General features: G+C 48.9%; 1 protein-coding gene and 1 long non-coding RNA gene across 2 annotated transcripts in view; one reads left to right on the top strand and one right to left on the bottom strand.

The window, feature by feature from the left end:
• The window catches only part of LOC308590939, a 27,418-nt gene continuing 11,254 nt past the window's right edge, over positions 1–16,164 (top strand). The window contains exons 1-2 of the long non-coding RNA XR_014009950.1: positions 1–658; positions 1,257–1,398. This is a non-coding gene — a long non-coding RNA (uncharacterized lncRNA). The remainder of the gene's footprint in view (positions 659–1,256; positions 1,399–16,164) is intronic.
• SNAI3 (snail family transcriptional repressor 3) lies at positions 6,417–14,826 on the bottom strand. The gene is made up of 3 exons (XM_081201260.1): positions 14,710–14,826; positions 11,370–12,002; positions 6,417–8,424 (listed from the first exon to the last, which is right to left on the bottom strand). Exons 1-3 carry the CDS (start codon positions 14,786–14,788, stop codon positions 8,240–8,242), a joined length of 897 nt encoding a protein of 298 aa, XP_081057386.1. The 5' UTR covers positions 14,789–14,826; the 3' UTR covers positions 6,417–8,239.

The following is a 16,164-nucleotide window of genomic DNA, read 5'->3' on the forward strand; positions in this document are numbered from 1 at the left end:
GGACATAGTAGGCTGCTCAGACCCCGCTTTCCATTCCGTTTGTGGGAATACGGGGCGCAGCCATAATTCATTTGTGCACCCGGTCCTTTCTGGTTTTTCAGAGTTCTTGTTGCAACAGTCCCTTAGAAAAAATGGGAGCAAGTAAAGCAATATCTTTAATTTAGACCAAGTAGATTTTTTTCGTGGGGGAAGCAAATTTTTGAATCACACAGGGCTCTTTTCAAGTTGGGTCTTCGGTAAAGAAAACTGTAGCTATCTTCTCCGAAAGAACACGGTGATGATATTGCCCACATTAGGGCAGTGTTACAAAAGAGTGTGCAAAATTTCAAGTTCTCCAGAACTCTTCAGTAGGCTACGGTGAAAATGTAGACAGTGACACCTTGTGGGTTGACCACAGCAGTTCACAAACTGCAGGATTTAGACTGCAATTGTTCGTTCATTTACCTCAGAGTAAGAGTTATCCATCCCATCTGAAGTTTTCACTCCAATCTCACCATCTGGAGTTTGGTTTCCTCTATAGGCTAATAGGGTGAGCTGAAAGTTGCCCTGGAAAAACTTTGCAGTTCATGGGAAGTTTGGAACCTTCTCCTTTTTTGCTGAGGCTGCTAGGAATTTTAGTCGAAAACATCTGGAAGGCATCAGACTGGGTGAGGATGAGGTAGAATCATAGAATCATAGAATCATAGAGTTGGAAGAGACCACAAGGGCCATCGAGTCCAACCCCCTGCCAAGCAAGTTGGTAAGTTGCTATGACTAGCAAAGTGTGTAATGCATTGGTGGCACTACCACCACAATAACAACACTGGGATGAAAGGGGTAAAATGAGCTTTTTAGGAGGGTGGCTTTATCCCATATGTTAAATTTATGAAAAAGAAATAACAATATATTTCACATTAACACTCCCATCCTAAATATATTTTCTCTGAAGCAAGTCCTGGTTTGATGGAGCTCATTTTCAAGTGAGTGTGCTTAAGATTGTTAATTTCCAATACCTTTTTCTTCAAGGAAAGTAATCATAGGGAGTGAGTGAAACTACTTGTTCATGGCATGGTTGCCCCCCCCTTCCCCTCTGCCATTGCCTCTGTGTGCATTTTAATTACATGGTGGATAAGGGACTGTGTCTCAACTTGGCTCTTAAACGTTTTCTGGAACATGATTATTTAAGAAATTTATATACTTATTAACCATTCTTATGATTAGCACTGTGCAAGCACATCCAAGTATCCAAGACTGCTCCTGTTTTTATTTAATCACAGGAAAGAATGCAGGAAATCTGCCTTATAGTGAGACAGACTGTTGATTCATCTAGCTCAGCAATGTCAGTCCTACCTGGAGATGCTGGGGATTGAAACGAAGACCTTCTGCATACAAAGCAGGTGTTATTTCACTGAGCCACAGGTATTCACCAGCCTTTTGATTTGGGGTGTTTCACATTGAATTTGTGACATGCCACATTCATCTGCAAGTGAGTTATCTTTCCTTTGTGGGGGTGGAATAAATTATATAATTTGATATCACAGGATATATTTAACCAGTAACGGTTAAATATAATCCAGTTTCCATCTTGCGACAAAATGCAGACACCAGCCATGGTGCCAACATCAGCCAATTTCCTTGCCCACTACTCCTGGTTTTGCTTACCAGTACTTTCTAGCAACTGGGCATCATCCTCTAATAAAGACACTAGAGGGAGCTCAAAGGCTGCACACACCACAAGGTGCTCTTACTTCATGAGGACTTTTATATGGCAGTGCCTTCACCAAATCATTACACTTGAGGAACAGCCACACTATGTGTTTAAAGCAGAACTATACAACTTCATTAGCCATGGCTTCCCCCAAACAATCCTGCTAGCTGTCATCTGTTAGGAGACCCCTGCTCCCCTCACAGAGCTTTGATTCCCTGGGTGGTATAACAGTCAATTTTTTCTTCACAGGGAACTCTGGAAATTGTAGCTCTATGAGGGTCTAGGGATCTCCTAACAGCTCTAAGCACCCTTAACAAACTACAGTTCCCATCCTCCCCCCCTCCATCTCTCCCTCTCCAGTGCTAGTGAGTACTCTGAGGGATGGCAACTCAAGTAGGCAGGAAGGTTTCCCTTCTGTGTGTCTAACTCGCCCTGCTCCAGCTACCCCAAGCATCCTTCTACTGAACCACTTTTCTTTCCCTCTCCTTTCCCTAATCCAATGGTTCTTAAAGGGTGTGGTGTGCCACACTGGTGTGGCAGGCGAGACTGGCACATGTAGCGAGAAGATTCAAGGACATTGTTTTATACTTTCTGGACGTCTCATGATCATATTATAAAGTAGTTGTGTTCTATCTTCAAGCGCTGCTAGGAGTTGTTTCTTTTTGTTTTCCAAGGTGTTTCTTGAGAGTTGTTAGGAGGCCCCTATGGCCTTCACAGAGCTACAATTCCCAGCATTCCCTGAGAAGAGGGATTGATTGTTAAGCAACTCTGAGAGCTGCAGATCTGTGTAGAGGTCTCCTAAGGACTCTCAGTGCTCATAAAAAACCATGGTTTCCAGGATTCTTAGGGGGAAGCCGCGACTTTTTAAAGTGATATGATCCTGTTTAAAATGTATGGTGCAGATGTGACCTGAATATGTGAATGGAGGCAGGGCCAGTCAAAGATGTTTTGCCACTGTAGATAAAATGCTCCAATGATGCCCCCCCTCATGCAGATCTGGGTCCCCTCTCTAGCCCCTCCCTGCCCCCCCACCTGTGCAACTGTACCTTACTCTGCACCTGTCCTGCCACCGTGATACAGTGTGCAGGGCGCAGTGGGCGCAGCAGTGAGAACGGCACGGGGTCAGCAGCACAGGAAGCCACAAAGGTGCTGGCAGCAGAGCAGTGGTGGAGACTGGGGACAGATCTAATGCCTGGTGCGAATGGCTTCACCTCGCCCCATCACCTCATGCCCCTGAATGGAGGACATCGTGTCCAGTGCTGTGTTTCAACTGTGCTACCTCATTTCTAACCTCATGCGAGTCACTGCTCAACATTGCTGTCACTAAGAGATGAGCACGTGTATGTGACTCATAACCCCAGCTTCCATGGAGCTGGTACACAAACCAAATCTAATCAGGTACAAGCTGGCAGATAGTTCCTTTACCCACTTCTGACACAGCAAGATGGGAATTGGTGATCTGCCACATGATGCATCACAGATTGGATAGGTCAACTGTGGTCTAAGGCCCTGCTCATACCCACTCAGGGTAGCCTTCAGCAACCGGATGCCCTCCTGATGTTTTGGACCATAAGAAGAGCCTGGTGGATCAGTCCAATGGCCCATCTAGTCCAGCATCCTGTTCTCACAGTGGCCAACCAGATGCCTTGGTGGGAAACCCCCAAGTAGGACCCAAGAACCAGAGCACCCTCCCCTTCTGTGGTTTCCAGCATCTTGTATTCAGAAGCATTGCTGCCTCCAACTGTGGAGGAAGAAGAAAGCCATTATGGCTAGGCCCCTTCCTCCGTGAATCTGTCCAATTCTCTTTTAAAGCCGTCCAAGTTGGAGGCCATCCACTGCCCCTGCGGGAGAGAGTTCCAAAGGTGCTACCTTAAGGACTTCCTTTTCTCACTCCTGAATCTGTGCTGGCTGAGACTGATGGGAGTTGTTGTTCAAAACATCTGGCAGGGTTGGCGAAGGCTGCCTCAGGATACTAGCATGGCCATCCTGCTCTGTCCACGAGAGGAGCTGGCACCTACCTCTCCGCAGAAAAGTTCAGGGCACAGTGATCTGCTCTCAATTCCACCTAGCTCAGATCTCCCTGGACCCGTCTGGTGGGCTTGTTTTGCCACCTGCCAAGCATCCAAAGTGTCCACAGACCTCTGGATGTGTCCGCGGTCAGTTCCATGAAGGCCTGCCAGCAGGTTATAGATAGACAGCGGAGGCCCGGCCAGCAGGGTATAGATAGAAACACAGCCTCTATTTTTGCCCTTCTTGGTGCAGGTGCCAGAGGAACTGGCCTGCCCAGAGTCAGGATTATTTATAGGGGCTGGTATTTAGGGGGACAGTGCTGCTTTTCCATTTTGCCGTGGGAGAAAGAAAACTGAGATGGGAGAGAGGCGTGGTTGTCGTGGTCCTATAACCAATGCCTCCTCTCTCGTATCCAGCATCGGATCACACTAGGTCACTTGACAGCAGCTTGTAAAACCCTCTGATTGTAAAACTAGACTGAAAAACAAGGTCATCTCTTTCCAGACCTCTCCCGACTGCGCCATGATCCTGTCATTCCTGAATGAATGTCAGGGAACTGAGGGTTCACGGAGCCCTAGTGATGTGGTTACAAAAACCACAAAAAAATGGTTCACATGAGCATGTGCAGAGTTCCTTTACACAACTCATTTAGGAATAGGAGTGGGAAGGAGGTTGTCTCCCAAGTAGGCTTGGGTTCTTCATGTCTTATTGTAGGATGGAATCACATAATCCTGTAGGAGATGACAGTTGCTGCAAAGTACCTCAGAAATATTTGCAAAATCATCTGCTTTAATACTGGGGGAAGATTGGTTTCCATCTTCTGGCTAACCCCTCTTAAGTGGAAGACCATGTCTCCTTTGGGTGCAAGCTCCACACACACACACAGGATAGCAATGGCCTGACTACAGATAATTCATCCCATAAACAATAAATCATTTTGAACAGTGCAATGTTCTACAAAACAGCAGTGATTTATATTGGGCAAACCTAAATTCTCTTAAGTGGTAGTGAGAAAGGACATGTGGCTGGTTGGTGTGTGACTTCCATCGCTCTCGCTTTTCCACTCCATCCTCATCCTTTGCAAGGTTCTGGGGTACCTCTGGGTCTCAACCTGGGACTTCACTCAAAATGGCAAGGAAGTGGCAGAATAACTTTCCAACAGTTAAGAGCTGTTTGACAGTGGAACAGACTCCCACAAGAAGTGGTGGCCTCTCCTTCCTTGGAAGCTTTTAAGTAGTGGTTGGGTGGGCATCTGCCATGGATGCTCTACTTGAGATTCCTGCGTTGCAGGGGGTTGGACTGGATGACCCTTCCAATTATATGACGGTTGTGCCATGGGTTCATTACCTAGGTGCGTTTAGGAGGCCCTGTGAGGATAACATTTTGAGAAACAGTGTGATGTAAGGTTAGAGTGTTAGACTACAACCTAAGAGACCAGGGTTCGAATCCCCACTCAGTCATGAAGCTCCCTGGGTGTGGCCTTGGGCCAGTCTCCATCTCTCAGCCTAACCTGCCTTCACAGGGTTGTGAAGATGAAAAGGGGAGGAAAAGAACCATGTAGTGAGCTCCTTGGAGGGTAAGGTGGGATATAAGTAAAACGAGCAATAATGCAGAAAAATAGCTGCCATTTCTTTGCTTTGTCTTGACTGTGTGTGTTTATGGGGTGGCTAAAACAGTTTCCCTCTTGACCCGAGGAGGCCCCAGCCCTGTCAGAAAAGCTAGTGGACAAAAGAGCAGGCGAGACCATCAGGTACACTTTCCAGCTCAACGCAGCCAGGGACGAGTGGAAAAACTCATCCATTCATTCCAGCTCAACACTCCCTCCTTTGGCCCAGCTCAGTGGATTGGTGGCTGGCTGGCTGGCCGTCTGCCTGGACCCCCCACCGGCCCGGCAGCCCTGCACTATATTTATCAGCACTTTCCATCTGCCACATGAAGAAGAGAGGAAACATTTGAGCTTATTTTAGACCCCACAACATTCTTTCCTGCTCTGGCCCTCGGACGGACAGGTGGAACGACCGTATTTAGCCACTTGGGGGCTGAAAATAGAAGGGCCCGTTTACAACGCAGTTTCCTTTAGGCAACTCCGCACCCTATTTACGTACTCCGGCGAAGGAGAATGTTGTCCTCGTCCCCATTGCCCAAATTATAAATATTAACGTGGCTTTGCCAGGCTGACATCATTGCTCCAGCGAGCCTCTCCTTCCTCTTAATAGCCCATTCTTGGGAGAGAGAAAGAGAAAGAGATGCTCAAATAGAAAAGGAAAGACGCAGACCACTGGGAAGACATGAGCAATGGATGTGAGGATGCATGTAAGAATGAACTTTGCCTGGGAACACAGAAAGCTGCCTTATACAGACTCGGCCCACTGGCCCAACTAGCTCAGTATTGTCTACACTGACAGGCAGCTGCTCTCCAAGGCTTCGGAAAGCTGGATGATGTGTGGATGGCCCAGTATAAGCCATTGATCAATGCATCAATGACATATTGCAAAAAACAACACCACCAGTCTGGAGGGGTCCACAGTTGAGTCTTTCAACAATGTGGATGCTAAAGCCGTAGAAGGCTTGGGCATTTATTAGTCTCATGAGAATAGGGGTGTAGCAAGTCATGTCCTCTTTCTCATTGGTGAAATAGTGGAAGGTGTAAGAAGAGCATTCCTGATTAGCAGCACAATAATAAGGAACACATTCAATGAAAAATGGTGTCACTGAAATTATTTGGAATAGTTTTATTGGGCTTTCTTGGGGAGGTGGGGGGTGTCATGAGGCGCTCTCCAAACCTAAAGGAACAACAAAAAATGTACAGAAAACAGAGAGAAACAGCAGCAGTTTTTTTTACTTTTAGCAATGCCAAGTCACTGTTCTGTAGCTCCCCTCCTCCACAACCCCACCCCAAAGGTTCAAGGAAGGTGAATCTCTATGAAGCTAATCCAGAATTCTTTGCTCTGCCTCCTTGGGAGCAGGGGATAGTCTCTTTTTACCGCAGAGTCGCAGTTAGGAAGGGTGGTACAGGCCTTGCTTTTGGTAATGTACACATGAACACAAGGGACACCCTTGCTACTGTCTCCCCTGTTGCATCACCCCTTCAACAGCAGGTAGAACATAAGAAGAGCCTGCTGGATCAGGCCAGTGGCCCATCTAGGTCAGCATCCTGTCCTCACAGTGGCCAACCAGATGCCTGTGGGAAGCAGGACCTGAGCTGAAGAGAGCACTTCCCTTCCTGTGGTTTCCAGCAACTGGTATTCAGAAGCAACACTGCCTCCAGCTGTGCAGTTTAAGCAGTAGGTTAAAGTGCATTAAGGCGTTATTAAGCTGAGGGGAAAGCAGTAAGAGAATGGGGTTTGCAGAGATAAAAGGAATGAAGTGTAGCCAATCATGTTTTACTCAGCGCTGACCCACTGAAAGTAACAAATCTAGGATAGTCATGCCCATTAATTTAAATGAGTCTACCCAGTATGATCAATACTGGATACAACCCAGTAGCTTGGAAAACAACAACCAACAAATTTCCTCACGGGAACAGATTTAAATGGGTGGTGTTGAGGATCTGCCAAGCCCAGGTGGATTATTCTTTACAAAAGCTTCAGTGTTCGTGGAAACCCACTCAAGCTTAAAAGGGAAAGCTGGGCAGAGGAAGGAAGAGGAGCTGTAAATTGTGGCAGCTGAAGGTCACTCCAGGCCTCCGTACTCCCAGGAAACACTGATTGGTATGACGTCCCTGGAAACAGACCTTGGATCAGATGAGCAGGAGTCACAGCAGATCTCCCACCACAGGCGCTTGAGAAGCCATCACTATTTAGCCATTGCAGCTGGGGAGGCCCAGTCTGGCATCATTCCCTGCTCTCTTTTGGAAATTTGGGAGACCAGAAGGCAAGCTTCTGGAAACGGGAAGGTCCTCACAAAGCAACTGCAGTGGGGAGCTGGAAGAATGCAGGACACCCCGATAACAGTCATCCAAGAATGGGGAGCTTAAAATCCCTTTCATGCAAAAGACCCAAAGGTGGACTCAGGCAGAGGATCTCTTGTCCTGGGTTTTCTCCTGAGACCATCCCAGAGAGCAATGCAGAAATTGAGAGGCCACCTCAACTCTCTAGTGACCAAGCAGGCTAGCAGCTAAGGGGATGCACCACCAGCATGCAAATGATACCATTTGGATGGATCAACGACAGCACAATAGGAGGCAGAGACACATTTGCAGAAGAACTCCAGGGGATTTAACACCAGCCTAATATGGAGGCCCCTTTGCTGTTTTTTTCAAAACACACAAGAGGAATGGGGCCATATACCTTTCTGTTTCCTAAACTGAGATGCACCTAGATCTTGCTGCAACCAAGAGGTCAAGCCACACACTCTTTGGAGTGGTAGGTACCACCCAGTTGTAGAATCTGAATCAGAAGAAGAAAACACACCCAACTTCTGCTGCAGTACGCGACTCCAGGCTCCACTGCTGCAGATCTTCAGTCGTCCGGGGCTCTCCTAACCTCCACAAGTGGTCTCAGGTTACGTTTTCCAGGTAGCCAGCCAAGCTCAGCATGGCTCTCAGGTTGCAGCAGGGCAGCAGGCCGTCTCCTCATGCCTCAGGAGCAGGGACATCCGGGAGAAGGTCTTCAGGCAGGTGTGGCACTGGTATTTCTTGATGTCGGAATGGGTCTGCAGGTGGGCGCGGAGGTTGGAGCGGTCGGCAAAGGCTCGGCTGCAGTGCGAACAGGCGTAGGGCTTTTCACCTGGAAAAGGAGGCCAGAAAGAAAGACGGATGAGCAGGCAATGCCAGGGCTGTTGTAAGACCTTGAACCTGGTTTGGTAGTAGATGGGCAGCCAGTGAAGATGCTGTAGCAACAGTCACATGTTGTCATCTAGATGCCCCACCTGGCCAGCACATTCTGCACCAGAGCTGGAGCTTCCAAACCAGGTCCAAGGGCAGCCCCCCCCGTACATTGTAGTAGTCCAGCCTCAAGGTTACCAACACTTGGGCTGCAGGCTATCCCTGTCCAGGAACTGCAACAGCTGGTGAACCAGATAACGCACTCCTAGCTACAGAGGACACATTGACCTCAAGTGATAAAGATGTATCCAGCAGTACCCTCAAGCTATGTACTTGCTCCATCATAAGGAGTGCAACTCCATCCAGAACAGGTAACCTGCCTATCTCCTGAATGTGGGAACCACCATCCCTATCTTCCCAGGATTCAAGCAGTTTATTGGCCCTCATTCGTTCCACCACTACGTTCAGAAACTAATTCAGAACTTTCACAGTCTCTCCCAATTCCACTGTTATGGTGAAGTAGTGCTGCATGTCATCAGTGCACTGGTGACACCTCGCTCCAGAATGCCAAATGATCACCTGTGACAGCTTCATATAGATGCTAAATAGCACTTGGGAGAGGACAGTTCCCTGCAAAAATAACACAAGTGCCAGGGGGCCAAGGACCACTCCCCCAGTGCTACTCTAGGAATATGGCCTGAACATTTATTTATTTCTTACATTTATATGCCATCTTTTCCTCCAAGGATTTCAAGGTGATGTACATGGTTCTCTCTTCCCCATTCTGTCCTCACGTCCTATGAGGTAACTTAGGTGAGAGACAAGAAACTGGCCCAGCCAGCTTCATGGCTGAGTGGGGATTCAAACTCTGATCTCCCAGGTCCTAGTCCAATGCTCTAACCATTACACCACAATGGCTGTACCCAAGGATAGAGAACCTGTGACACCTGTGACAGGCTGGGGCTGATGGGAGTTGGAGTCTAACAATATCTGGAAGCCGCTGGGCCTCCCATTCCTGATATAAAACAAAGATGGGCTTGACACAGTGACTTTCTCTCACAATGGGCATCCCTGCACTACAAACTTTATTTTATTATAAATTTTTGATTGAAAACACATTGCTAAACTGCTTACTATTTAAAAAACCCCAAACAGCTTACAAAAACCCAGACATAAAAACAGTATCATAAAAACAGAGATTAAAAAAACAAATGAAGCAGAAATCTAGTAATAGCAGGGGTCCAATCTCACGGGGCCAGGAAAAGTCTTTACATATTTATTTTTACAATTATGTTCCACCTTCCTTCATCCAGTGAGCTCAGGTTGACATACATAGTTCTCCTTTTCCTCCTCATTTTATCCTCAAAAGAACCACCCTGTGAGGGGGCTTAGGCTGAGAGACAGTGACTGGCCCAAGGTCACCCAGTGAGCTTCATAGCTGAGTGGGGATTTGAACCCTGGTCTCCCAGGTCTTAGCCCAACACTCTAACCACTACGCCACACTGGCTCACAGCTGTTCAGTCGTAGCTTGTGCTGTGAACAACTTCAGTGGCAATGCCCTACACTGGAGTTATTCATGCAAGTCTGACGCAGTATTTACATAAAAACATCTGACGGGCTCAGCTGGATTGGAATGAGGTTCCCTCCAGCATAACAGTTCTCAGCTGCTCTTGGGTGACCTTTCCCCTTTATACACTTCTGCCCAGTGAATCATAAAAAGTGCCCTGCTGGATCAGAGCAAAGAACCCTCCAGCCTAACAGTCTCTTCCCAGAAGTAGCCAGCCAGGTAGTGGAGGGACAAAGCAAGCCCTGGTAGCAACAGCTTGCAGTTGTCGTTTGTTCCCCCAGCAACTGGTATTCAGAGGTACACTGCCTCTGGAGGGGGAGGTTCAGTTTAACAGGAATTTTCAAAAACAGTGAGGCAAAGGCTCTTGTACGTGTTTCTTTGTATAGCAAATTCCACTTGCACACTGAGAAAATAGGTGGACAATGCTATGAAAAAGAACATCCCGCGTTATCCATCCCAATTAAGTCAGAGCTTAATTAAGGTTGAGGTTCACTCCAGCTTAGGCCCAGAACCCATTTACAAATCCAGAGCTGAGCGCTGGTTCAGGTGACTTAACAAGATGAGTGCCTCTCTGAACATGCGCAGAGTGCATTTCAGGAGAAGGCTGGTGGAATGGTTAGAATCTCAGACCCGGACAAGGGAGACCTAGTGAAGCTCATTGGGTGAGCTTGGGTCACTGACCAACTCACTCTTGCCTTCCATATAGGGTTACTGGGAGGATAAAATTTGGAATTGGGTGGCCTATATACAGTGCCAACCAACTTGGATCCTACAACAGGCAGGTGAGGCTGCCCGGTTGGCATTGACCCATGACAGGGTCTTTTCAGTGATGGTTCCCCAGTTGTAGAATGCCCTCCCTAGTAAAGTACGGCTGTCTCCATCATTACTAACTTCAGGAAGAATTTGAAAACATACCAAGGCATTTGCAGGCTGAAAAATAGTATTCCTGGCAACCTTGTGATCGTTAGATGGAATAATGTCTTTAACGGCAATTGCTTTTGGAAAATGCTTTTAACTGAAACTGTTTTTAATTTTAATTGTTTTCAAAATGTTTCAACTGTTTTAGAATCTTTCTGCTTTGTTTTTAAATAGTGTACCTGCATGCTGCCCTAGGGTCCTTGGGGAGGAATTACATTCAATAAATAATAAATAGCAAATAGAAGAAATAAATAGAACCTCCTTGCACCAACATCAGAGGCAACATTTATCACAGCAGTGTGTGAGGGCCCAACAGTTCCCCCCAGCCACACCAAAATGCAAGTGTTCTCCAAACCTCCCCCCACCTTGCTCTCCCTTCTTTTCCATGCACATTTGCCCCCTTCCTCAAAGTTGCCCCCTACCTGTGTGTGTCCGGATATGCCCCTGCAGCAGCCAGGGCCGGGAGAAGGCTTTACCACAGATCTTGCACATACAAGGCAGCGTGTGGGTGCGGATGTGCATCTTGAGGGCGCCCAGGCTGGCGTACTCCTTGTCGCAGTGCTTGCAGTTGAAATACTTCCTTGCCGTGGTTGCCTGCAGCTTGCAGCGCTGCTGCCTGTGTCGGGCCAGGCCTGAGAAGGTGCTGTAGGCCTTGCGGCAGTCCGGACACTCAAACGTCTCCAGGGGGTCAGCAGCTATGCCTTGTGGCCCCTGCAGTTTGTCTCCATTTCCCTCTGCTGGGCTGCCCAGGTTGGGAGTCCTCCTTTGGAACAGGCTGAATGCCAACGGGAGATTGAGGTTGTTCTGGTTATCACGCAGAGGGGTGGCAGAGCCCCAGCTTCCTCCAGGGCTGCTCCCAGAACCCACTTGGGAGCTCGATGTGGGCTCCCCTTTGGCTTCACTGCTCTGTGGGAGAGGCGGGGACAGGCAGGCAATGGCAGAATTGTGGTCCCAGAGGCTACCAGCTTCATAGGGGGCTGCCGGACAAGGCGTGCCATCTTGACTGAGGACAGGGAATGCTGCCTCTCTCCAGGAGTGGCACAATCCACTGGATTCTGGGGGGAAACACACAAAACAAGTAAATAAAAAGCAGCCATTGTTCCTCAAAAACCAGACAACATACCTACCCTGCATATTTTGGAAAATTGTTCATTCCCTGTGTCTGAAGCCCGGTTCAGATGCCCACCAGAGAAGGATGTTAGGCTGGCAAACAGGCAGGCATGAAATGTTAGGCAGGCTCCATACCTGGAACTTTTCAAACAGGCCTCTTTGTATCTTGGCTTACAGAAATTAATTGTGTTGTTGGCTCCGACTTCGTGGCCTGGCCCTTGTGATTGTATCATTCTGTGTCGTTGCTGTTGGATTGCTAGTTTTTAATAATTTGCAATTGTTTTATTGAGATTCTTTTAGAAAATATAATCTACTGTATTTTTGTTCCTGAAGGGCGATATAGAAAAAGAAGTAAATAAAATAGTTGGTTTTAACTAAGAAGCATAAGAATATAAGAAGAGCCTGCAGGATCAGGCCAATGGTCCATCTAGTCCAGCATCCTGTTCCCACAGTGGCCACCCAGATGCCTCCATGAAGCCCATCAGCAGGATCCAAGCAAAAGAGCCCTCTCCACTCCTGTGGTTTCCAGTAGCTGGCATTCAGAAACTTTGCTGCTTCCAACTGTGGAGGCAGAGGATAGTCATCATGGCTGGTAGCCATTGATAGCCTTTCCTTCCTCCATTAATTTGTCTAATCCTGTTTTAAAGCTGTCTAGGTTGTTGACCATCACTGCCTCTTGTGGTAGTGAGTTCCATAGTTTAATTAAACTCCTTTCCAGTATTATAAACAGTTGCATAGAAGTCTCTCCTCGAGGATGCCTCACTCAAACATTTTGCATTATGCACTCAAAACACTGCAATATGCACATGCAGTGTACACACAGTTCCAGTAAAACACGCGTCATACGGGTGCAAACACCGCAGAAACACAATTTGCCCACAGTGCCATGCATCAAGCACTGGAATCAGTACACCAGACCCCAAGGTAACCTGGAAGCATTATTTTTAACAAATAAAACATATAATAGAATGCATTCAGAGAGATGCTACCTGTTGCAACTATGTCGCCATAGTGGTTAACTTAATAAGTTTTATTTTGCAAAATGAGCTTCCAAGAAGTGTGTAAGGGGGTGGGGGATCCACATTTGAGCCTTGCGTTGAAGTGCCAAGACGCTCACGAGATTATTATTGAGCTCACCCTTATGAATACCATAAAGCAAATACTATCCTGTCCCAAAGAGGCAACACTTGGCATTTTTAAAATATCTGCATGCCACCTCCTAATCTTGGCATTCTTTATCTGTGTACAAAAGGGTTCAATGCAAGGGTAGAGGGACCCTGGCTACCTAACCTGGAAAAGTTGCTGTTTGAGTGAAATCTACCCTCCAGGCCACCTTTTACACATCACACTTTACCACAAGGAGGACACTGGGAACAGCCCCCACCTCACCCCATGACAGCACAACAGGTTTTTCACACCAGTGCTGTGACATGTTGCCCAACCTTTCCATGCATCTTATTTATGCACAATACAGAACGTTCAGTTGCCAATAGATGCCACTAGCTGTGTGGAAACTTTTGACACCACGTAGTCAACTACACCACACGCCCAGGGAAGCTATTTCGATGTGACAAAGGTACGGGATAAATGACTCCGAAACTCACCAAGTAGACATTCTCGTATAATCATGTACTGAAGTGTGTCTGGCAGCGAGAAGGAAAACCTCCTTTTGCCCTGGCATCCACTCTATGGATTTCTGGGGCTGGGCAAATATTAGGCACTCCCCACCCATTTTCTTTTAAAAATAATCTTAGCAGTATTTACAGCAGAAACACTTTTTAGTGTCCTGGGGTCAACATATTCTCTCCACTGTTGGCTTTAATTTCGTAGATTTATATTCCTCTTTCTGAACCTAAATGTTGCATTTATTCAGGCTTTCTTGTTGAGTGAGGTCTGGCTGTTGATATTTGGCCTACGATGTTTCATTCGTATTATTTTTAAAACTGTATATTTTCCCTCCAAGCTGCCTATGGGCATTTTCCATTCGACAAGGAATAACGGCAATTGCATACATAGAAATGTGAGATAGAATGGAGAAATAATCGCTGCTAGATTAACTTCATTTTTTTAAAAAAACAACCCTAATGTATTTATTATACAGTACTTGAGAACTCGGATGGGGTGGATGAGGGGAAATAAACCCCTTTTAAAAACGGCGCGCGGGCCCCCTCCCCAACACGTTAAGAAAAAAGCAGCCGGGTAAAAATGAAGGCCACAGTCCGAAACACACTAGAGAGTCAAAGGAACTTACTTCCAAGCAGACACTTATAGGCTTGTGCTGCAAATTAGTTTCCTATTTCCAAGCGCACTTTAAGCAGCAAAAAGGACTCTAAAAACCAGTCCCCATCACGCAACCCTAGGCGGGCATAATTGGGACAAAGCCCCTGCGGAGCTGCCGTCTGAGTAAACAAGCGCAAGAGCGCGCCGCTCGGAGTTTGAAGCGCAAAAGGAAGCCGGTCGGAGATAAAAATGTGGAGAGGGAAGGGAGACAGCCCGCTCCATAGACAGGGGGTCGGGGCAAGGAAAAGCGCTCGAGGAGAGCTGCGAGAAGGGAAAGCTGGAAGGACCCGTCGTGGGCAGCGCCCTCACTGCCGCTTAGCTTTCCAAAGCGCGCCGTGCGCCCTGGGCGCAAACCATTTCGCCCTTCCTTACCTTGGCGGCGCGTCTCCAGCTGGCCGTAGTTGGGGACGCGAGTGCTGGAGGGCTTCTTGACCAAGAAGGAGCGCGGCATGGCGAGCGGAGAGTCCCGGCGGAGCGAGCCGACCGGGCAGGTGCAATAAACCCGCGGGCTCATTAGCATGGGCTTCCCGCCGAGCCAACCGCCGGCCGAGGGGCCGTCCTTGGCCGCCTCCGTCGGGGCCGCCCTCCCCGCGGCAGGTGCAAAGCCCAAGGGGCGGCCGCGACCACGACGCCGGGGAAGCCCTGCGGCGGGCTCGCTCGGGGCAGAGGAGGGGATCACCTTGAATCCTCCCGCTAGCTTCCAAGGTTAAGGTGTCCAAACTCCGGCTAGGCGAGGACAGCTTCTCCCGCCACCCCTTGCTTAAATGAAAAGCACGTCGGCCACTTGGTCCCTACACCGTGCGGTGCAGTCAGGGCAGTAGTCCAGGGCTCGCTCAGCGCAGCAGCGGGGCTTTATCTGCCACGTCTGAAGTAGAGCCCTGCTGGGTCAGAGCAAAAGCCCATCCAGGCTTTCACAAGCCTAGGCGACAACCAGGAGCCCACAAACAGGGCAGGAGGGCAAGAAGAGCCTCTCCAAATCACCCCAGCAATGGGTATTCAGAGGCACAAGAATACAGTATAGGCCAGGTGGACCAGAGCATTGGCTCGGTATTGTCTACACCATGGGTAGGCAACCTAAGGCCCCCGGGGCCGGATGCGGCCCAATCACCTTCTAAATCCGGCCCGCGGACGGTCCGGGAATCAGTGTGATTTTACATGAGTAGAATGTGTCCTTTTATTTAAAATGCATCTCTGGGTTATTTGTGGGGCATAGGAATTCCTTCATCCCCCCCCCCCAATATAGTCCGGCCCACCACATGGTCTGAAGGACGGTGGGCCGGCCCACAGCTGGAAAAGATTGCTGACCCCTGGTCTACACTGACTGGCAACGGCTTCCCAGGTTGCAGTGGCATAGCGTGGGGGGTGCCAGGGGTGCCGGCCGCACCGGGCGCAACATCTGGGGGGGCGCGAGTCCAGAGGGAAGGGACAAGTTCCTTCCTCCGCCGGGCTCCCCGCCGCCACCGCCAGCCTTGCGCCCTAGTGCGCGCGCCCCCCGCCGTCGCTGTGGCTGCGCTCCGCTCACTGCTCGCAGGAGGAGCAGCCGCTGCAGCAGCGCCGACGCCGCCACCGACGCCTGGCCGGGCACGGGCAGCCTCTGCACCCTGCCGCCGCCACCATCCCCTCGGCCCAGCCACAGGCGGCGGCTGCTTCTGCCTCCATCCTCCTCCGGGCAAGCAGCGTTGTTTGCGCGGCAGCGCCAGCGGCAACTCGCAGGTTAGGGGTTGGGGGGGCGCAAATTACTTGCCTTGCCCCGGGTTAGGGGGCGCAAATTACTTGCGTTGCCCCGGGTGCTGACAACTCACGCTACGCCGCTGCCAGGTTGTCAAG

The sequence above is a fragment of the Podarcis bocagei genome (genome assembly GCF_964188305.1).
Source record: "Podarcis bocagei genome assembly, chromosome: 7".
NCBI lineage: Eukaryota > Metazoa > Chordata > Lepidosauria > Squamata > Lacertidae > Podarcis > Podarcis bocagei.